The 20137-nt window shown below is 39.3% G+C and overlaps 1 protein-coding gene across 1 annotated transcript in view; it reads right to left on the bottom strand.

The window, feature by feature from the left end:
- grin3bb (glutamate receptor, ionotropic, N-methyl-D-aspartate 3Bb) overlaps positions 1-19038 on the bottom strand; it is a 58985-nt gene extending 39947 nt beyond the window's left edge. The window contains exon 1 of the mRNA XM_027169574.2: positions 18140-19038. Coding sequence (XP_027025375.1) covers positions 18140-18601 — 462 coding nt within the window. The 5' untranslated portion in view covers positions 18602-19038. The remainder of the gene's footprint in view (positions 1-18139) is intronic.
- Positions 19039-20137: the final 1099 nt, after the last annotated feature.

Raw genomic sequence — 20137 nt, 5'->3', positions numbered from 1 at the left:
ATACGACACACAAGCATAATCATGCAGAGGACGGCATATATTAGTTCTCTGAAACAAAGCAAAACCAACATTACTCACATATCGAAAAGGAAAAAAGAACCTCTGCGTCTTAAGTAAAGTTGGCCGCATATTCTCAGATTGGAGTTTCTCGAGTCAATAACTCCAGAGCTAAACGCTGTTACTACACAAAACACAATTGTAGATGCCTCTCTACATTACTACGATAGAAAAGAGGTGTTATTTGTGTAGTAACAGGGTTTAGCTGAGGAGTTATTGACTCTGGAAACTCCAAGCTGTGAATATGTGGCCAACTTCCTGCACCTTCAGTTCTCTCCAGCGCTGGAAAGCTGATCCTATATTAACACGTCCTACTTCTTGCCTTATTGTAAGCCTTTCTTCTCTTTCTTTCTTTGTTTTTATCCTCCATGTCAATGTTAAAACCGCTTTCTGCTAATGTCACACATGCGTACTGAACACTCTCTTCGCCCATATTGACAAGACCCACCCCTTTCTGCTCATTGGCTACAGGTTTGTTTTGATTTTTGTTTAGTTTGTCTTCCCGACTCAGTTTTCTGAAGCGTTTCTGAAACAACGGAGACTCTACCTTTATTTATTCTTTAATCAGAATTTTAAGAATAAACTTTTTTAAAACACAGGCTGACTGAACTCTCTCCACAACTGTAAACGTTAAAAGTTAAGAAAACGGTGTACTGTATAACCGATATAGCTTCAGACGATCTGCAGACATCTTGACTTTGTTGTATTTTTTTAAAAGTCAGATTTGGAGCATCTTAATCCCCTTTTCTTTGGAAGTATCGATTTTTGATCGAAGAGATTTTCCACGACATCGTCAACTCGAGCATGAAGGAAGGCAGCCTAGCTGTAGTCTGCCTGTTAAAAGGCCTGTACACGTCATCTCAGGGGGTTTTTCCTCGCCACCGTTTGCCTCTGGCTTGCTCATCAGGGATGGATTAAAATGTATGATTTCTATACTGAATTTTTGTAAAGTATACGATTCCTGATTCCTGCTTACTAAATTAACTTCCTCCGAGATCATTCTAATTACTCCATGCTCTCTGCTCATTCGTAAAGGACTCGGTGCTCCGACGTGCTTTTTTTTTAGCACCTGCTTCCTCCAGCCCACCTGATTCAACACTCCAGGGTCTTGCTAATTAGCTGAATCATTTGAATGAAGCATGTCACAGCAGGGAAGCGTTGAAGTGAGCATTCGACGTAAACCTGTGCCAGAGTTATTAATATTCATTGGATGGGTTTATTCAACATTAATCAAAATGATACGAGTACTGTCAACTCCGTCGCAGCGGAAGTGAAGAACAGGGAAACTCTGTGGGATACGGCATCGTCAGCAGGTGTCAGAGGATTCCCTGTCACGGTGATAAATGACTGGGTAATAATTTATAGACTTAAAATGAAGAATATCAGGCAGTGCTGTATTACACCAATTACAGTAAACAATATTATGGAAAATGTAATGAGAATTCAATTAGGAAAGGAGACACAGTAGGGATGTATTTAAGACAAAATATAGAAGAATGCGATTTCATTTTTGACAAAAATAAAATTGTTTTCGGACAAATGAGGTAAAAACGTTTGAAATATTTGCAGCAAAAGTCTACTGGTCTATAAGCATAACATGTACAGCATACATTTACTGTAGAGTTTTGACAATAATAGTATAAATAATATCTGTTGCTGAAAAAAAATGCCCAATTTTGAATTTTGCTATTTCTCCCCCAGAAATGTATTGAAATTGGTGAAATTGCAAGCGAAAGATTTGCTAATTGTGTGTTGTGGATGACATGTCCAGCTCAAATCTACAGAAAATCTGTGAAATATTTTTTTTTTTTAAATATATTGTAGAGTTTGCTTCAATTTTCTTTTCACAAAATTGCTAAATCCTGGATGGGGCTGAATACTTTATTTATTTATTTGTTTGTTTGTTTTTTCAAAGAAAAAATGAATTCAAGGCTTTAATCCGTTTTGTGATTTGGGGATTTCGGCATTACAATCATAAACAATGGAAGTACCGTATTTTCCTGCCGTGCTCCTATAAAATCCTCACTGTGTTCAATGCCATTCAACAGTTTTACATCGATCTCTGGTTAAGCGCAGAAAGTTCACAAGCTCAAACCTAAATGACTTTCTAACGACCAGCTTGTGGAGTCTCTTTGCACAAGGGCTGCAGGAATGAAATCCTATGAGATTTTAATATCAGTTTAATGCATGAGACTTCTCCATGCTGTGAATTTCATAGACTTTTACTAAAGACAAACCTTTTAATAGCCTTATACAGACATCAGGCACAAACCTGGCTTGAACCCACTTCTTTTCCCTCCATTAAATTCATGCGTTCATACCCACACCACTTTGGTCCCACGTTCTTAATTACTCCTGTTAGTCTCCACTGTGTAGTGCTGCTTTTGTTGTAACAATTCCACCGTTGGCAGCTTTTTTGCTGTGCACACAGAGATTTATTTACAGCATGCACTTCATTTCTGCATAATCACATCAACACTTGGGCACAGTGGGAAAGCATTACATACTGATGCTATTTACATTACCTTCGCTTTTTTATTCGGCTTCCCTGATGAGAGCTCAGGGCTTTAACGCAGCAGCAGAGCTCTTGATAGAGGTACTCAGTATAGAGCTCAGCTAATCACGAGTGCACTAGGTCCTAAGTTAAATCCCAACTGACACACTAATGACTAGCTTTGCCCCTCTGTTATAACAATGGCTGCAGGAATGAAATCCTCTGGCTCAGATGTTCCACTGCACAGGATGGATAGAGGTGAATTATTGCATGGGAGTCACTCCAGCTTTCCTATTTTAAGGCAAGGCATCAGCAGATGTTTCGAGCAAGGAGTAAAATACCAAGAGTGCAATGGTACAGACTGTGGACATATTTACTGTATTAATGGTCCCTGAAGTAGACAACACAGAAAATGGCTCAGGGCAACACAGGTACATGGCATTCTGTACAGGAGCTTGGGAAACCATGCGCTATATGATTTCTATATATCTAACATCTTTCCTTATTAAACAACGCAACTGATTGGTTGCCATCTGTCGCGCCACTGCTGCCTCCGAACACATAGCTCAATAATAAAAGCCACCATCAAAGTCAAAAACACATTATTTGCCATTAATCTCTCCAGAAAACCTTGATTTGCATTAGACGAATAAACAAAGTAGTTACTGTGATATAAAAAAAAAGCCATGTGTGCGTGAGGAGATCAGAACACCTCAGGAGCAAACAAAACATGCAAGAGATGCAGATGTAAGTGTAAGTATTTGCTTAATATGATTTTATACTACAGTATTTTTTTTACTGTAAGAAAAGAAAGCCAGAAGATTCAAATGTTAACATTAAGGCTTTGATTGTTTATTTTTTCCATTCGTTTGTTCACCTTCTGTGGCTGTTTTATCCTGGTCAAGGTCATGGTGGATCCACAGCCTATTCCAGGAACACCAGGCTGTCATGAGAAAAAAGCTGAGACAGATGCAAGTGCAGATTTTAATGAAAGTTCCTCCAACGATCCAAAACATAGGACAAACTGTAGGTCAAGAAAATGAGCACAAGCAACAAACCAGTAAAGACTTTTCCCAAACTTGTCCTACAGAAGAAAGTATATGCCTCCTACTGCATTATTACTTTCTATGAGAGCTGTACTCATGTTCGATACATGATCTTATGCTGAATGCGTGTTATGATGACGTCACATGACGTCTTGGCCCAGATCTGTAGGTGATCTGCAGTAATTTTGCAAAAAGTGCTTGATTTTGAGTGCATTTCTGCAATCTCAAAATCAGGAAATACTAAAGAAATGGAATAAGTGAACACAAGCGACTAGGCAAACAAACGAGGTCAGAGCAGGAAATGAGGATTGGCATCAGAATTGAGCAAATACTTTGTGACTGAGAGTGTATTTTAAGCAGTCAGTTTGTGAGTGTGTATGAGTGAGTACAGGTGAGGCTGATCAGACTGTGAAGGAGGAAGTGGAGTCCAGTGTGTAGCCCACGGTGCATGATGGGGATTAGAGACATGGATGGATTGTTAGATCGGACAAGGGCAAGAAAGAGGTGGGAATGGAAATACACCCTGAACAGGATCTCCACACACACACACACACACACACACACACACACACACACACACACACACACACACACACACACACACACACACAAATAGGCAGGTCTTTGAAGGTGAAAAGAAAGAGAAACCCAGAGAAAACCAATGTAAACGAGAGAACAGGTCAAACTGCACACTGGCAAACAGAAAATAAATTAGAGGGTTCTTCTTCTTCTTCTTCTTCTTCTTCTTCTTCTTCTTCTTCTTCTTCTTGCAGGCCATTTGGTCTCTCAACCATGACAATACCTCAAACCTGACTTTATATGGACTTGTCTACTCAACACACATAGGACATCTACTGGATTTGTATCTATCTATCTATCTATCTATCTATCTATCTATCTATCTATCTATCTATCTATCTATCTATCTATCTATCTATCTATCTATCTATCTATTTACAAATTTTGAACCAATCTACATTTATAAACACATATTATATGTACTTCTCCATATACTTTCTTCTGTAGGACAGGTTTGCATCAGTTGGGAAAAGTTAAAGGTTCTAATTGTCAGCTACGGAGACCCCGAACTCCAACTCCCAGCATGCACCAAGGCCTACAAACAATGGCCAAACTGCAGTCCACTTCTCATTTCCTCCACTTTTAAACAGACTCACCTTCTTCCGATCTCTCTCTCTCTCTCTCGCAACCCCTTTAAAATAACCTTTCACACACATGCCTGTCTCGAAGCGTTTGTTGTTTTAGTCTTCAAGCTATCTCAGATTGACCTTGTTTTCATACCTCGTTCTCCATCTTCTCACCTCGCCCAGTTCGTTCTGTTTGTTGATCGCTTGTCTTCTGCTTGTTTTATTGACCTTGATTTTGCCTTTCGATTGGAATAGCGAGCTAAAGTGTCATTAAAGCTGCCTCACCTGCAGTTGCATCTGTCTCTCGATCCTGCTAATAATAGCCTATGCGGTTTTGGGCGAGAGCGTCCCTCAGCTCATTTGTGAAGGCCAATTATGCAATTCCCTTAAAATCTAATCAGAGCAGTTAAAATAGGAAATTTAAAACTGATTTTGTTCCAACTTTTTTTCCCAAGGTAAATTTGACATTTGCATGAAACCTCTCGTTTTCCACAAAGCAAGCCGTTTTGTCAGAGCTGCTCTGCATCTCCATAGACTTTCTTTAGCTTATAAACTAAACCCACTCCTCCTAATGTGGCACAGCTCACAGTCACAGATATCAACAGGTGCTAATGTAGCATCTAATTTTATCCCTAAAGACCTGTGGTGTTGGAAAATGTAGAAATGGGTGCAAATGCAGAGAGAGTTTATCCTAAACACTATCAATTCTAATTATTAAGCAAAATCTTTATCTGAAAAAAACACACAAGGTCAAGTAAAGGTCAGATGTGGAAAAATGACTAAAGATCCAGAAAGCAAAGAGCAGATAAACAGCACAAGAGCAAAAGGCTTGTTGATCATTTGCCGTATTTCACACAGGCTGAGTGACTGAGTGTCCTATTTATGGTGACTGTTGTGATTGGGACAGGTGTGCATGATTACATGTCTGGTGACTGTGAACCTGAGAGAAGATGCGTCACAAATTGCATACATCTACACTATTCTACACGATTTTGTAGCACAAATAGTGTGATTAGTGTGTTCGCAATGAACGAGAAGGAGTGCACTTCAAGAACGTCAATGCTGCACTTACTGAACAGAAAAAAAAGGGATGTTGGATGTTGGTTTATGCACTCGACACTTCCACATTTACTTACAGTATGTAGTAGAAGAGAGGCTTGGCTACTAGACGCTGATGCTGGATGAGAAAAAACTTCCAAGATGGCTGACGACGCTCTTGTGGACAAGACGTCTTACGGACGTCTTTTAAATGAGCTCTAAATGAGGGATTTTTTTTTTTCACATTAGCAGCAGCGTTACGTTACTTCGTCTCTCGGCTTATACTACGAGGTAGTAAAAAACTTTAGTTTGAGATGCTAATTATACATTTGAGATGATTCGACCCTTTTAAAAGCCATACACTGAATGCTAGAGTACATGGTGTAACTGAATAGTGTATAGTATGTCACTTGGGACAGTTTGGGAAGTGTAGTATGGGCCGGCCAAGTTTGTAGAACGTGGTGCATTCTGGGAAACCGAGTTCTCTGTAGATGAGAGTGTCGACCTGATATTGAGAAGATGCCGACTCCATGTGGTCTTTGAGAACAACAACCTCCTAATCAATACACAATTTTCAGACTGTATATGAATATAGAAAGGACATTATTCATAATACAACTCCCCGGTGTTCATAACACTTTATAATCGCACCCTTCAGTGTCACCCAAAATGATGATGGTTTCTCTTTTCAGTCTGGTTCCTGTCAAGGTTTTTTCCTCTTTCATCTAATGGCGTTTTTCCTCACCACCGTCACCTCAGGCTTGTTCATTGGGGATAAATACACATACGTTTAAATAGTCTAATATTAATGTTGAACATTTTGTATTATATTAATCTTCACAGGGGGGCACGGTGGCTTAGTGGTTAACACGTTCGCCTCACACCTCCAGGGTTGGGGGTTCGATTCCTGCCTCCGCCTTGTGTGTGTGGAGTTTGCATGTTCTCCCCGTGCCTCGGGGGTTTCCTCCGGGTACTCCGGTTTCCTCCCCCGGTCCAAAGACATGCATGGTAGGTTGATTGGCATCTCTGGAACATTGTCCGTAGTGTGAGAGTGTGTGTGCCCTGCGATGGGTTGGTACTCCGTCCAGGGTGTATCCTGCCTCGATGCCCGACGACGCCTGAGACCCGAGGTAGTTCGGATAAGCGGTAGAAAATGAATGAATTAATCTCCATATAATGTTAAACGTTGATGTTAGCTTTGAGACAATGTCCGTTGTATTTATTCAGTTTGCTGAAATGTTTTTTTGTCCCCTGCTTATGAAATTAAAGGATAGAAGCCCGCTGAGCTCGGCATGATACTGTAGTGACTCCTGGTTTGATTGAATGCAGGAATCAGCCCAAGCTTGGCACATTTGATTGCACAAAAGAGAGAATCAGTCACAATAGACAGTGCCCTTTTAACAAGTGACACCAGCTCTGAGTGAATGAAGAAGCAGCTCAGGTCAATATCTGATCCGGTGTTTGTCTTAATCAAAGCTCACTTCAAACAGACGAACGACAAGAAACAGTAGCTAGTGCAGCGGCAAAGCAGAAACATAATCAGTCGTGAAAGCTGCCAAGATTCATAACTGTCAGGTTCGATTTTGGGCTCGAGCATGAGTTTGGCTCTACATCGTAAACACTGGGCAAACAAAAGCAAGGAATAATCTGGCATCTCAGCAAGATGAAATCAAGACAGATTGTACATCAAGTTCAAGGAAAGAAAAAAGAATAAAAAATGTATAGTTAAGGGAAGAAGCTTTTAAAAGATTGACCATGGTGGATCAGAATAAAGAAATAAATAATACTGAGACAGATTTATTTGGTTATAAGACGGTTGTGTGCCCTGTGTTGTGTTTGGGGTTAAATCACATTTCTGTCTTTGCTCATCTGGTTTTGTGATAAGGTTCATTTTGTATTTTAGTGTTGTTTGTTTTGGGGTAAGTTTGTATTCTGTTGTTATTCGCTGTATTTTTTTGTGTTGGGGAATTTTGTATTTTGTTGATCATTTTGTCTTTTGTTGTGGTTTGTCACAGTCGCTTTGCTTTGTTTTTTGTTTTTTATTTTTATTATATATATATATATATGGGGGCACAGTGGCTTAGTGGTTAGCACGTTTGCCTCACACCTCCAGGGTCGGGGTTCGATTCCCGTCTCCGCCTTGTGTGTGCGGAGTTTGCATGTTCTCCCCGTGCCTCAGGGGGTTTCCTCCGGGTACTCCCCGTGCCTCGGGGGTTTTCTCCGGGTACTCCGGTTTCCTCCCCCAGTCCAAAGACATGCATGGTAGGTCAATTGGCATCTCTGGAAAAATTGTCCATAGTGTGTGTGCCCTGCGATGGGTTGGCACTCTGTCCAGGGTGTATCCTGCCTTGATGCCCGATGATGCCTGAGATAGGCACAGGCTCCCCGTGACCCGAGGTAGTTTGGATAAAGCAGTAGAAAATGAGATGATATATATATTTTATTTCATTATTATTATTTTTTTAAATATTCACATATTTTATTTTATTATTTATTTATTTATTTATTTATTTATTTATTAGTGAAAGATAACACGAGTAAACACAACATGCAAGTTTTTAAAATTAAGGTTTTTATTATTAAGAGAAAACAAAATCCAAACTTACGTGGCCCTGTGTGAAAAAGTGTTTGCCCCTAAACCTAATAACTGGTTGGGCCACCCTTAGCAGCAAGAACTGCAATCAAGCATTTGCGATAACTTGCGATGAGTCTGTTACAGCTGAGGTGTGCTTGCTGGTGTGTTTTAGATCATTGTCCTGCTGCAGAACCCAAGTTCACTTCAGCTTGAGGTCACGAACAGAAGGCCGCACATTGTCCTTCAGGATTTTTTGGTAGACAGCAGAATTCATGGTTCCATTTATCACAGCAAGTCTTCCAGGACCTGAAGCAGTAAAACAGCCCCAGACCATCACACCATATTTTACTGTTGGTATGATGTACTTTTTCTGAAACGCAGTGTTACTTTTACGCCAGATGTAATGGGAAAGTTCAGATTTTGTCTCGTCAGTCCACAGAATATTTTCCCAAAAGTCTTGGGGATCATCAAAATGTTTTCTAGCAAATCTGAGAGGAGCCTTTATGTTCTTTTTGCTCAGCAGCGGTTTTTGTCTTGTTTCTCTGCCATGCAGGCCATTTCTGCCGTGTCTCTTTCTTATAGTGCAGTCATGAACACTGACCTTAACTGAGGCAAGTGAGGCCAGTTTACTTGTGTTATCTCTGACTAATATTTAAATTTGTTTGATGATCTGAAACTTTAAAGTGTGACAAACATGCAAAAAATAAAAAATCAGGAAGGGGGCCAACACTTTTTCACACCATTGTATATTTTTTTTTAATTTTATTTCATGTTGGGCTTATTTTTATTCTGTGGTTCATTTTGCTTTGTGTTGTGATTCATTTTGTTTAGTTTTAGTTTAGAAAGAAAGAAAGAAAGAAAGAAAGAAAGAAAGAAAGAAAGAAAGAAAGAAAGAAAGAAAGAAAGAAAGAAAGAAAGAAAGAATGAATCTAGAATGGAGGAAGCTTTAAAAGATTGGCCATGGCAGAGAAAAATGAGAACAGATTTATTCGGTTATAAGATGATTCTGCGTCCTGTTTGCCTTCCAAATCGTTCTTGTTTCTTATCAGTCATCCTCTATTATGCAAATGCGCTTTGTGTCCGTCTGCCAAATAATTGGTCTCCTGAGTGTGTGTCTTTGTGTTTGTGTCTGCATCTGTATGTATGTGTCTTTCAGTATGTGTGCGTTTCTGTGCATCTCTTTGTGTTTGTTTATGTGTGTGTGTATTACTGTAAATACAAAATGATGTACAATCATCTATAGCCTCTTCTTTATCCTTCTCTATTCCTCTCTCTCTTTCTCTCTCTCTCTCTCTCTCTCTCTCTCTCTCTCTCTCTCTCTCAAACACACACACTTTCTCTATTGGGTTTTTTAGTGCTGTCTATTAGCAGAAAGGTACAGTAGATTTAAGGCAGTCAAATGGACACACAATCACACACTGCTCCATCCTTTAGATAGTGAATGCAATGAGTACAAAAAATCCTCTCAGTGTGTAACGGCGACAATAACTGAGGACTAAAGAAAAAAAAACTAAGCTTCTTCTGAAAGTACTGACACTAAAGAAGAGAAGGTGCAGATGTGCTTGCCCTCTGCCAACATCCCGGGAAGTCCAGACTGCCCATGTCACTCTGAGGTCTTTTGTAAGTGGGGAGTGGAAAAGCTGGCATTGTGAAAATGGTGATCATGACCTAAACAAGACAAGTGCAACATCACTTCAAGCCAGCTAATCCCAGAGGTTGCATGGCAGCACTGTGACAAACTCTGGCACACTACAGCCTGTCCAGAACCATTCAAGGATGTCGGCTGCCAGAAGACAGAGGGGAAGACTGAATTAGCTCTAAAGCAGTATGCCAATACTCACCATTCTGTTTCAGGCTTTTACATCCTACTGATGGCATCAGCTGAATTTTTTACTACTACAGTGAGATGTAATAACCACACATTCAAAATGTGAAATGCACAGACATTGGGCATCGTGACAGGTGGACATGGTGATGTGGATATGATGATACAGGCGTGATGATATGGACATGGTGATGTGGATATGATGATACAGGCGTGATGATATGGACATGGTGATGTGGATATGATGATACAGGCATGATGATATAAGCATGGTGATGTGGATATGATGATACAGGCATGATGATATGGACATGGTGATGTGGATATGATGATACAGGCATGATGATATAAGCATGGTGATGTGGACTTTGTGACAGGTGGACATGGTGATGTGGACATAGTGATGTGGATATGGTGATATGAGCATGTTGATGTGGGCATGGTGATGTGGACATGATGACAGGTGGGCATGGTGATATGGGCATTGTGATGTGGAATTTGTGACAGGTGGGCATGGTGACATAGGCATGGTGATGTGGACATGGTGATATGGGCATGGTGATGTGGGCATGGTGATGTGGACATGGTGATATGGGCATGGTGATGTGGACATGGTGATGTGGACATGGTGATATGGGCATGGTGATATGGGCATGGTGATGTGGGCATGGTGATGTGGACATGGTGATATGGGCATGGTGATATGGGCATTGTGATGTGGAATTTGTGACAGGTGGGCATGGTGATATAGGCATGGTGATGTGGACATGGTGATGTGGGCATGGTGATGTGGGCATGGTGATGTGGACATAGTGATATGGGCATGGTGATGTGGACATGGTGATATGGGCATGGTGATATGGGCATGGTGATGTGGACATGGTGATGTGGACATGATGACAATATGTAGACATTTTATGTCATGGCATTGTCATTGTATAGGTTGAAAACTAGTGTGTTGTGGTCATTATGTTTTATGTTATGGTCATTTTGTTAGATATTTTGAACTGGGCCAGTTTGTTTTGTGTTGGTCTCATTTGTAGTCTTTTGTTTATAATTTTGTTTTGTGTTTAATATTTCATTTTGTCTTTTTCATTTTGTTTTGTCTATCATTTTTTCTGTTAATTTGTTTATTTTTTTATACTTTTTAAAATTTGATATTATGGTTTGTGTGTTTATTTGTTTTGTGTCTATCGTTTTGTTTTGCATTTTGATTTTCAGTTGTGTGTTATCTTTTTTGTGCTTTTGTGTCACAATCATTTTGTTGTATATTGGGGTTATTTTGTTTTGAATTTGAATTGTGGTTGAATTTGTTTGCCTTTGTCTTCATTATGTTTTTGTTTTGTGTTGTGAATTATTTTGTTGGGCTTTTTTGCTTAATGTTTGTTTTTCCCTGTGTTCGTTGTGTTTTCATATGATGGTACATTTGCTTTTGTGTTCTACAGTATGCACATTTATAATGTTGTGCATCTCTTTGCAGGTGTAATGCCTATTTTAAGCACTGAACATTTTATATACTCTACAAGATCAGTTCTTCTATCAGTCATATTTCATTAATATAAATATTTAAACGATGTCTTAATCCTGTTCTCTTTTGGCAAAACCACGTAACCCACAGCAGTTACAATATCCCATAACACGAGCTTTGTGTTGCTGCAGACTTGCATATGCTCATCATCGTCACAGGTTTTATCAGATGAACGTAAGATAAACACAAATTCAGTTTTATCAGAGGATTTGATTGTATAACATGACGCCTTCCTTATCCAAAAACAGGGGGAAGGAAATAAAGGTTATTTAAATGATTCTGCATTATTTTGTGGAACATAAAATAAGGTTTGTTTAAAACTGTGTAATGTTTCCTTCTACTTATTGCAACATTACATTTTCATTGCTTTCATTATCTGTAAGTGGGCATCCAAAGAGTCCCCATCCTTTTAAAGAGGAATGAATGTGAAAGCTATGCTAATTCATTCCTATGTCCGGGATCAATAAAACAACAAATGAGAGTATTGATCTGAGACCTTTCATGTAAAGAGAAAAAAGTTAAAACTCGGATTCATAACTAACAGGACGAGGCATCCTTCAGAGAGTGGTGAAGAAGAGGTCAGATCGATATGGCCGGCTAGCTGATGTCACTGTATATTGGGCTAATGGCTAATCATTGCTCGGATGCCAAGTAAAAAAATGTGTCAGTACAAAACTCTAAAGGAAGAATAAAGAAAAAGTATGATCTATCACAAGACTAAATCTTATTTGTTAAGAAAGTGTTTGAGTGATTGTTTTGGGTCTTGTTCTATCCGATTTACTGGCTGAGAATAGCTTTTTATGGTGAGTCTTTCATCTCCATTCGATGAGATATTTAAGAAATGTGTGCTCGCGTAGAAGAAAGGCACTGGAATCAACCTGGACAGAAACATCAACCTTAATCAGCTGCCTGACTGTACACAAAATACACAAGTACAGCTTCAGCAAGAGCGGGATGTTCATGCAATCAGCTTTCTGTCAAAGTGAGATATCTCTCTGTGAAGCCTCCAGGCCAGAAGGCAATTCTTCCTATCGCTCTTCCACACCTGCGTGCCACTACGACTTATCTTCCACTGGTTTCTTCAGTGTCCTTTTCTAGGTCTCCTTCAATTTTATACTTATTAGGGCTTCGCTTCTCAGGCCCTTACTGGCTCCTAGCTGGTAAGCAGCTGCCATGTAGCCAGATGGGCACTTTCTGTAAGGTTTAGCATGATTGCATTACTTCCAGGATTAGATAGCACTGTGTCGAGGTCATTGGTGAGAGTTCATTGGTGAGAGTTATCTGAGCTTGGCCTGTCATGACAGTGTCTTTAGCAAATAAAGCTGAATAAAACAAAGTATGCCTGCTAGGGTTGGCAAAAACCTATCTACTAATAAATCCATTGGTTTCGGCTCTGAGGATGTTGAAGAGTTCGGCTGTGGAAAAAGCCCGAAGCAGACGCTAAAAAGATGCAGACGGATTGTAAAGAAGAAAAAATCGAAGGCTAAATATACTTTTAATAGTCTGAAAAGAGGCTAATTCTATAGTCAACACAGGATGTGTTTTTTGAATAATTTCCTCTTTGTGGACAGTCATGCACAAGACTTTCCCTCTCCTCCCGCGCACAAAGGAGATCCTCGCATATTTATTATTTGTTGTCCTTTAGAGATAAATATAACTGAAATAAAACTCTGCACTGTGGCATCGTGAACTGTGTGAGCAGCATGTGCTGATACTATAGTCAAGTCAGATCAGTGGCATATACCGTCTGAAAGTGTCTGATTCGGGCTGGTTTTCAGATGCTACTGAAGCCTGAGGGTTACAGTTACAGTGGAAAAACACATCGTGTCCTCCATCCATTATTAAAATACAGTATAAGGAGCTTTCTTCCCATACTGCATGCTCTCACTTTCAACATCGACGGTATTATCTGAACCAACAGCTCATCCAGAAGCATTTTAAAAATATGTGTTAGTTATTATTTTGCTTTCTATTAATCATCGCATTAAATATGTTATATACAATTTTGTGGAACTTGTAAGCTATCATAATAACTATTATCATAAACATAATAAATGTAAACATTACATCTTTTATTTATCATTTTAGCTTTGAGCTAAAGTTAAGTGAACTCTCTGGGATTCCCAGGAAAAGTGTTTTTAGCCAATCACAATAATCTGGTCAACGTCACATCCATGAAGCGGAGGTAAAAGGTTTAGATACAAACTGTAATGAAGTCTAAAGTTTAATGTTTTATACTGAAATAGAGACAAAAACTAAGTTTGTCTGGAAAAAAAAAAGCTAACATAAATAGCATAGCCTACCTAGCTACAGTAGGACCACACCCACAGGAAGTGGTAGCTCAGTGGTTATGATGTTTACTAAGCCTTGAGTGTTTACTGTAGAAAACTAGCTATTTGAGAAGAACAAAATATTTTTTTGTAAATTGTTACCTCACTGAAGTCTCACTCACTTTTCCCTGAGAATTTTTGATGCTTCTTCTTTACCCCTAAAATCGATCTCGATATTAAAATCTTAATACTCTAGCTAGTAATTTTCAAGCTTGAAATGCAAAAAAAAAGCAAAATGTAAATGTACTCAACACAGTAAAAAACAATTGAGAGATATGTATATATGTATATAATCCAAATATATATCAAAGTCATTCTCTCTTTTGTCAGTGTCTAAGTCCATTAACAAGGCAACCTAAAAAATCACTGAAGCCGGAAATATAATTTGTAGCCTGCGTGCGGCTGTTAATTGAGGTGCAGCTTGAAATGTTCTTTTCTGTACAAACTGAACAGCCTAAAAATAGAGATGTTGTTAAAACAGTTGGAAAAGGCAACTAATCGTCTAGTTAGTTAGGCTTTTGTATTGTTAGTTGACTATTAAAAATGACTACTTGTTTAACTTCTAATTCCTTATATCCCATGTTACGGTGTGTGATCGTCGCTCAGAACACTGACCCAAAATACCAAGATGTAGGAATAATTTGTAATTAGGTCACTGAACCTATCCAGCCCAACCCTGCTACATTAGTACCTGTTTCCATGCTTGGGTAGCAAGGTGAAAGCTTGATACCACCTTATAGAAAGTGATGAAGTATGTGCACTGACATTCACAGAAAAATTACCCTGAGAATGTGCCGTCCTGAACAGACCGGACAGTATTGAGAGATAATTGGCTTTCATAGTTTTGATTAAATTCATTGATTTTTTTTCCCCCCCGCAGCATTCCTCCATGAACCAGAAATATATTCCGAAAATATTCACTGACCTTCCAATTGGTAGCCTGTTATACTGTAATATGAATAAAGATGACAAATCGATTGGGGAAGTGTTTCTTAATTCTGCTCATGGAGTCTCCTTGAACTGCAGATCCGCAGTGTTTAACTCGATGGAATATAATCTTTACATACTCTAAATGATATCTGGTTGTTTGTTGGGGACAAGGAAATGTAGCAGTAATGAAAAAAAAAACTGATTCAAACAAAAAGAAGACACAAAAATCCAATCACACACTTAGAAACGTCTCCAGAATTCTAAAGGATTCATTACATTTTTTTTTTCATTCGAACTGGTCAGCAGGTACAAGCTACAAAAAACAAAAAGCTGTGACTTTACATTTCACCTTACACACTTCAGAAAAGATTCAAAGTAAAATGAAAACATTGAGTGAAATTGAATGAAACAACGTTGAACGAAACCTTTTCCGATTGGTAGCCTGTTCTTCTGCAATATGAATAATGATGACGTGTTTCTTAATTCTGCTCATGGAGTCTCCTTGAAGTGCAGATCTGCAGTGTTTATTTAAGGACATGATCGTTACACTGTTGAAATGATATCAGGTTGTTTGTTGGGGACAAGAAATGTAGTCATATGTGAAAAACACCTGAGAAAATTCAGATAAAATAGAAAACACAAAATCCAATCTCACTCTATGCGTTCTTCACATTCATCACGATTGTTTGATTTGAACATGTCAGCAGGTATGAGCTCAGATTCCTTCCATTTAACTACAAAGACAAAGTCGGTACTTTAAGGGGCTACAGATTTAACCAGATACACTTCAGAAAAGGTTACAAGTAGCATCTTTCAACATAAAAAAAGTCTTTTTCTTTTTTGAGTGCCTTCATAGCTTTTTCCCCTTTCTTTTTCATTTAGTAAGTGCCTTGATGTATATATATATATATATACCTACATTTTATATGTACTGAATATGTCATAATAACGCTGTGCACAGCCTCGTCCTCAAAAATGCTATTCTACAGTATATCCTTCTGAATTCCTGTTTCTGAAATGCTGACCAAATCTAACCCACACAATGCAAAGCTTGCTTTGAAAACTAGCTGCTGAAGCACTCGGACTGATCAGGAGCAAACACTGTAAAAGCAAAGAAATAAACACATTTAAAAAAACAGCACCATCTAGAGGAAAGTTAAATAGCCCCATTTGCCCCTATTGATCTGTTCTCACTACGATCCCAGTGAGATTTATGGTTTGACCTTAATGCTGCTGTGTCAGAGAAAACTACACACTCTGGATCACTGCTTCAGGACGTACGGCGTCAGAACCGACGAGTGTAATTTATATGTTTCTGAATCTGCATTGCTTTTTTACTGTGAAGAAAAACAATGAAGGAAACGTCTTACTCAAATCGTTTTTTTTCTCATCTTATTAATAAATATTATAAAATGTTTTCCCAAATCCCATAAGATTTTTAAGTTTTTAAGGCTTGTCTGTAATTTAATTATATTTGTGTATCGTGTACAATTATGACAAGATATAAAAATACACACATTTGTACATATTTCATATTGTGCATGACAGGTTTAAGCTTAGGTTGCATCAGTACGTGATGCATTTCTCAGTGTTTTGGTACAGCGTATCCTTAACCTTTGCACACCAAGGTCATGGGTTCTCTAGGCATCCCTCTGAGAGAACCCTTAAGAGTACTGTGTAGATCTCTACAACACAGTTTCTCTGTCACTGCTGGCTCATTGTACAAATATTGGACATTAGGAACTCTTAACTATTAAATGGACCATCAAAAAAACCCACAGCAGCTATTTATTAGTAGTAAAATGACTATGATATAAAATAATTAATGTTTGCACTAAAGAATGATGGAACTTGATGCTGTGGTTGTAATTAAGAAATTATGACTTATGAAAAACAAAATTTTGGCTTTACATCAAGGTTTGCTGTTTTAACTTTGACACATATTCTATGAAAATATTTTCAAACCGGAACTCAATCTCAAACCTAAATCAGCATCATGTGGCAGTCTTGTTTATTTAGTGTATAGACTGTACAGTAAGTGATCAATAGAATACTGAGGTGTATTAACACACTCTTCTTGGAGCGGTATAGGCAAATGGCAGCATTTTCAGCAGGGGCTTTTCTCACACGGCGTCTTCATTTTGATCACAGATCTTCCTGTGACAACATAGAATAGCCCGTTCGGAAGCTCTGAATTAAAGGGATTTGGCATTTTCATTCTGCAGTATAGTTCAAAGCTGCTGAACGATCATCTAACACTGAGGTTGACTCCAAAGTGCTTTTATTGAGAAGGATTAAAGAAATGAATCAATGCATTGATGAAGTAGTCTTTTGTTTGTTTGTTTGTTTGTTTCTGTTAGTCAAGAAATCAAGAAACAATGGAAAAGTGATTTTAATGAGTGGATATTAAACAAACAAATGTGGGTCCTCTCCCTAGCTGTAAGATTTACGGCGTGTGAGATTCTCCCCCTTTTAATTTCTTTAAGTACCTTGTGATGTAAGTGGTTTTGTGCTGGTGAGGCATGCCAGTTCCTGCAGTACACAATATAGCCAATACAGGTGCAAAACATACAGGACACTTCAATTAACTGGAAGACTTCGCTCTTGAAGAAATGATATTAGTCTGCTAGGTCAGTAAAGCAGGGTCAAATGAAAACAAGTCAAGGACAAGGCCATGCAAATCTATGCAAAGCAACTACATAAACAGCAGTAGATTGATGTCTGGAGGTTTTTCATTGACCCTCATCAGAACTTCTTTAAGCATCAAAACGCAACATTATTCACGTGTACACTAACTGATACTGACGCATACGTGGAATGTGTTTTCGAATGACATAACAGCTGAACGATATCTGCACAATGCTGACCCGTCATGTACAGGGTAACCTCATTAGGTGAAATACAGACCGCCCTGTTTACGGAAGTACAATATTTGGGTCGAAACGCGCGCGCAAGGCAACAGTTGGCTGCAACCGGCGCGCGAAAACAGCAAAATAAATGAACGGAGTTTAATAAAAACTTGTTTCTCAGGACACGAATATACACAGTGAGAGGCAATTCAGCAGTGTGTTCGTTATTAAACAGTTTTTAACTGCGCAGTTGTTTTATCTCCCAAACATACCCAGGTTCTCATTACGCATGAGGGATATTGAGAAAAGCATGAAACACTACCTCGGTTTTGAGCGGCTCTCCGTGCTCAATTATGCTCACGAAGGGGATTTCCAAAAACGACGACATAAATTCCACCTGCACGAGTTCGTCTTGGCTTTGGGGGAACGCGAGCACCGCTGAGACCCCCTGCACCACTATGGACTGGCACAAGCACCGGAAAAGCGACTCCGGGTCACCGTCCGCCGGCTCGCGCGCTACCACGTCCAGACTGAGGTTGTAGGGCAGGATGTGGTTTCCGCTCTCGGCCATGGCACTGAGCGCGCGGTCCAGCGCGGCTCGCACCCGCGTGGGCCGGCGGGAAGGCAGGAGCACGCCGAGGCGCACAGTGTGACCGACCTGGGCGAGCACGCGGCACGGCTGCGGGTGCGAGTGAACCGGCACGATCATGCACTGGAGCATCATCACCTGGTACAATCCGAAGTAGAAAAAGTACGCCAAGACCCCGGGGCAGATCAAATTCATCCTGTTTCGCTCTCACGCGCAATGAGACATGATCAAAAGATTGCATTGCTTGCCTCGTGTTGCGTTCCTTGTCTCTCTTTTTCCTTTTTTTTTTTTTTTTTTCCAAAAATCCTTCAATGCCTTTATTTTCAAAGAAAGGAATCTGCGCTGCTGGATGGAGTCGCGGCACGAATGTGTGAGATGCTACGGCTCAGGAACAGAAGGAGGGAGGAGGGAGAGCGATGGGAAGGAGGAGAAGCCTCTCCACACAGACACGGGACACACAACAAGAAGACAAAATAAAAATCCAAAATGAGACGGATCTGTTTTTGTGACATTAGTCAGTTTTAATTTAACAGATTGTTCACACTCCAATGCAGCCTAGTGAACTTTCTACCCGGTGCTCAAGGTGGAAAAATAAGAAAGAAAAAAAGAAAGAAAGAATTATTTATATAGCAAGTCTTTCTGGAAGGAGAAAATGACATCATATTAATTCTTTTATCTAACATAGTTTGTTTAAAATTTGATAATTAATCCTGTCCACATGTGCCATGAGAAAAATATCTCGTTTCCGAGATATAAAGCTGAAGGAATCCTCAGACATGAAAGCGCCAGACAACACTGTACATCACCATGTGACGACTGCAACTAACGACCTGGCCTACGACTCACTTCACTGAATCGATTCTTTCTGCCCGAGTTCAATGACGCGACCAATATTGCCTTCTTTGCCATTCAGAACACTTATTTTCCCCACCTAATCCTCTACATGAACCAAACATTTGGAGAGTTTCAAATGGTTAATGAGAAATAGCTTATAATTATTAAATGAATCATTCTTTTCTCAGCTAAATGAAACATTAATAACAGTCCATGTATCAGTGACCAACATGAATAACCAGTGTTGTCTAATGTAAATCTTTTTCTTAATTAGAAATGATTCATTTACCTGGCACTTAGTTCCAGAATAACATTGATTATCTCACAAAAATAGCACCTGTCGATGTATTAAGCAGGGATCGAACAGTCGGCGTCCGAAACTGTCTTTCTCTTTGTCTGTCTGTCTGTCTAATTTTTCCTTAACTCAGAAATCCTCCTCTTTTGCATGTATCTCATATAAAAATGAGCAAACCCAGTTTGCATTGTGACTGTAGTGCAGGAGCCCAGCAGACATTTTAAAGAGCTAGAATCTGAATACAATACAAACTGAATTAATGAGGTTTAGATCTGTTTCATTATACAGCCTTGATCAAAGTGTGACACCGTGAATGTGTGCGAAAATCTCACCTAGCAAACAAGGCTTGCTCCTTGCACAACTTGATATTTGTAGGCAGATAAAAATGTAAATAAAGCATTTTCCCATCGTTTTACTAAAGGTGATGTGTCAAAGCAGGTTACAGACAGAAAAACAATTTTGTCCAAAGCGCCATGTGAATTATCTTTCCCAGACTACCAAACATATTAGGTGGACTGATGACAGTGTTATTATATCTGACAGTACAGGAAGCTACGTTATTTTTCATCTAAATTGCATAAAGGTTAGAAAGAATGAGAGAT

This window comes from Tachysurus fulvidraco, chromosome 2, assembly GCF_022655615.1.
Source record: "Tachysurus fulvidraco isolate hzauxx_2018 chromosome 2, HZAU_PFXX_2.0, whole genome shotgun sequence".
NCBI lineage: Eukaryota > Metazoa > Chordata > Actinopteri > Siluriformes > Bagridae > Tachysurus > Tachysurus fulvidraco.
Note: the sequence above shows the minus strand (reverse complement) of the source record. Positions and strands in the feature narration are given on the sequence as shown.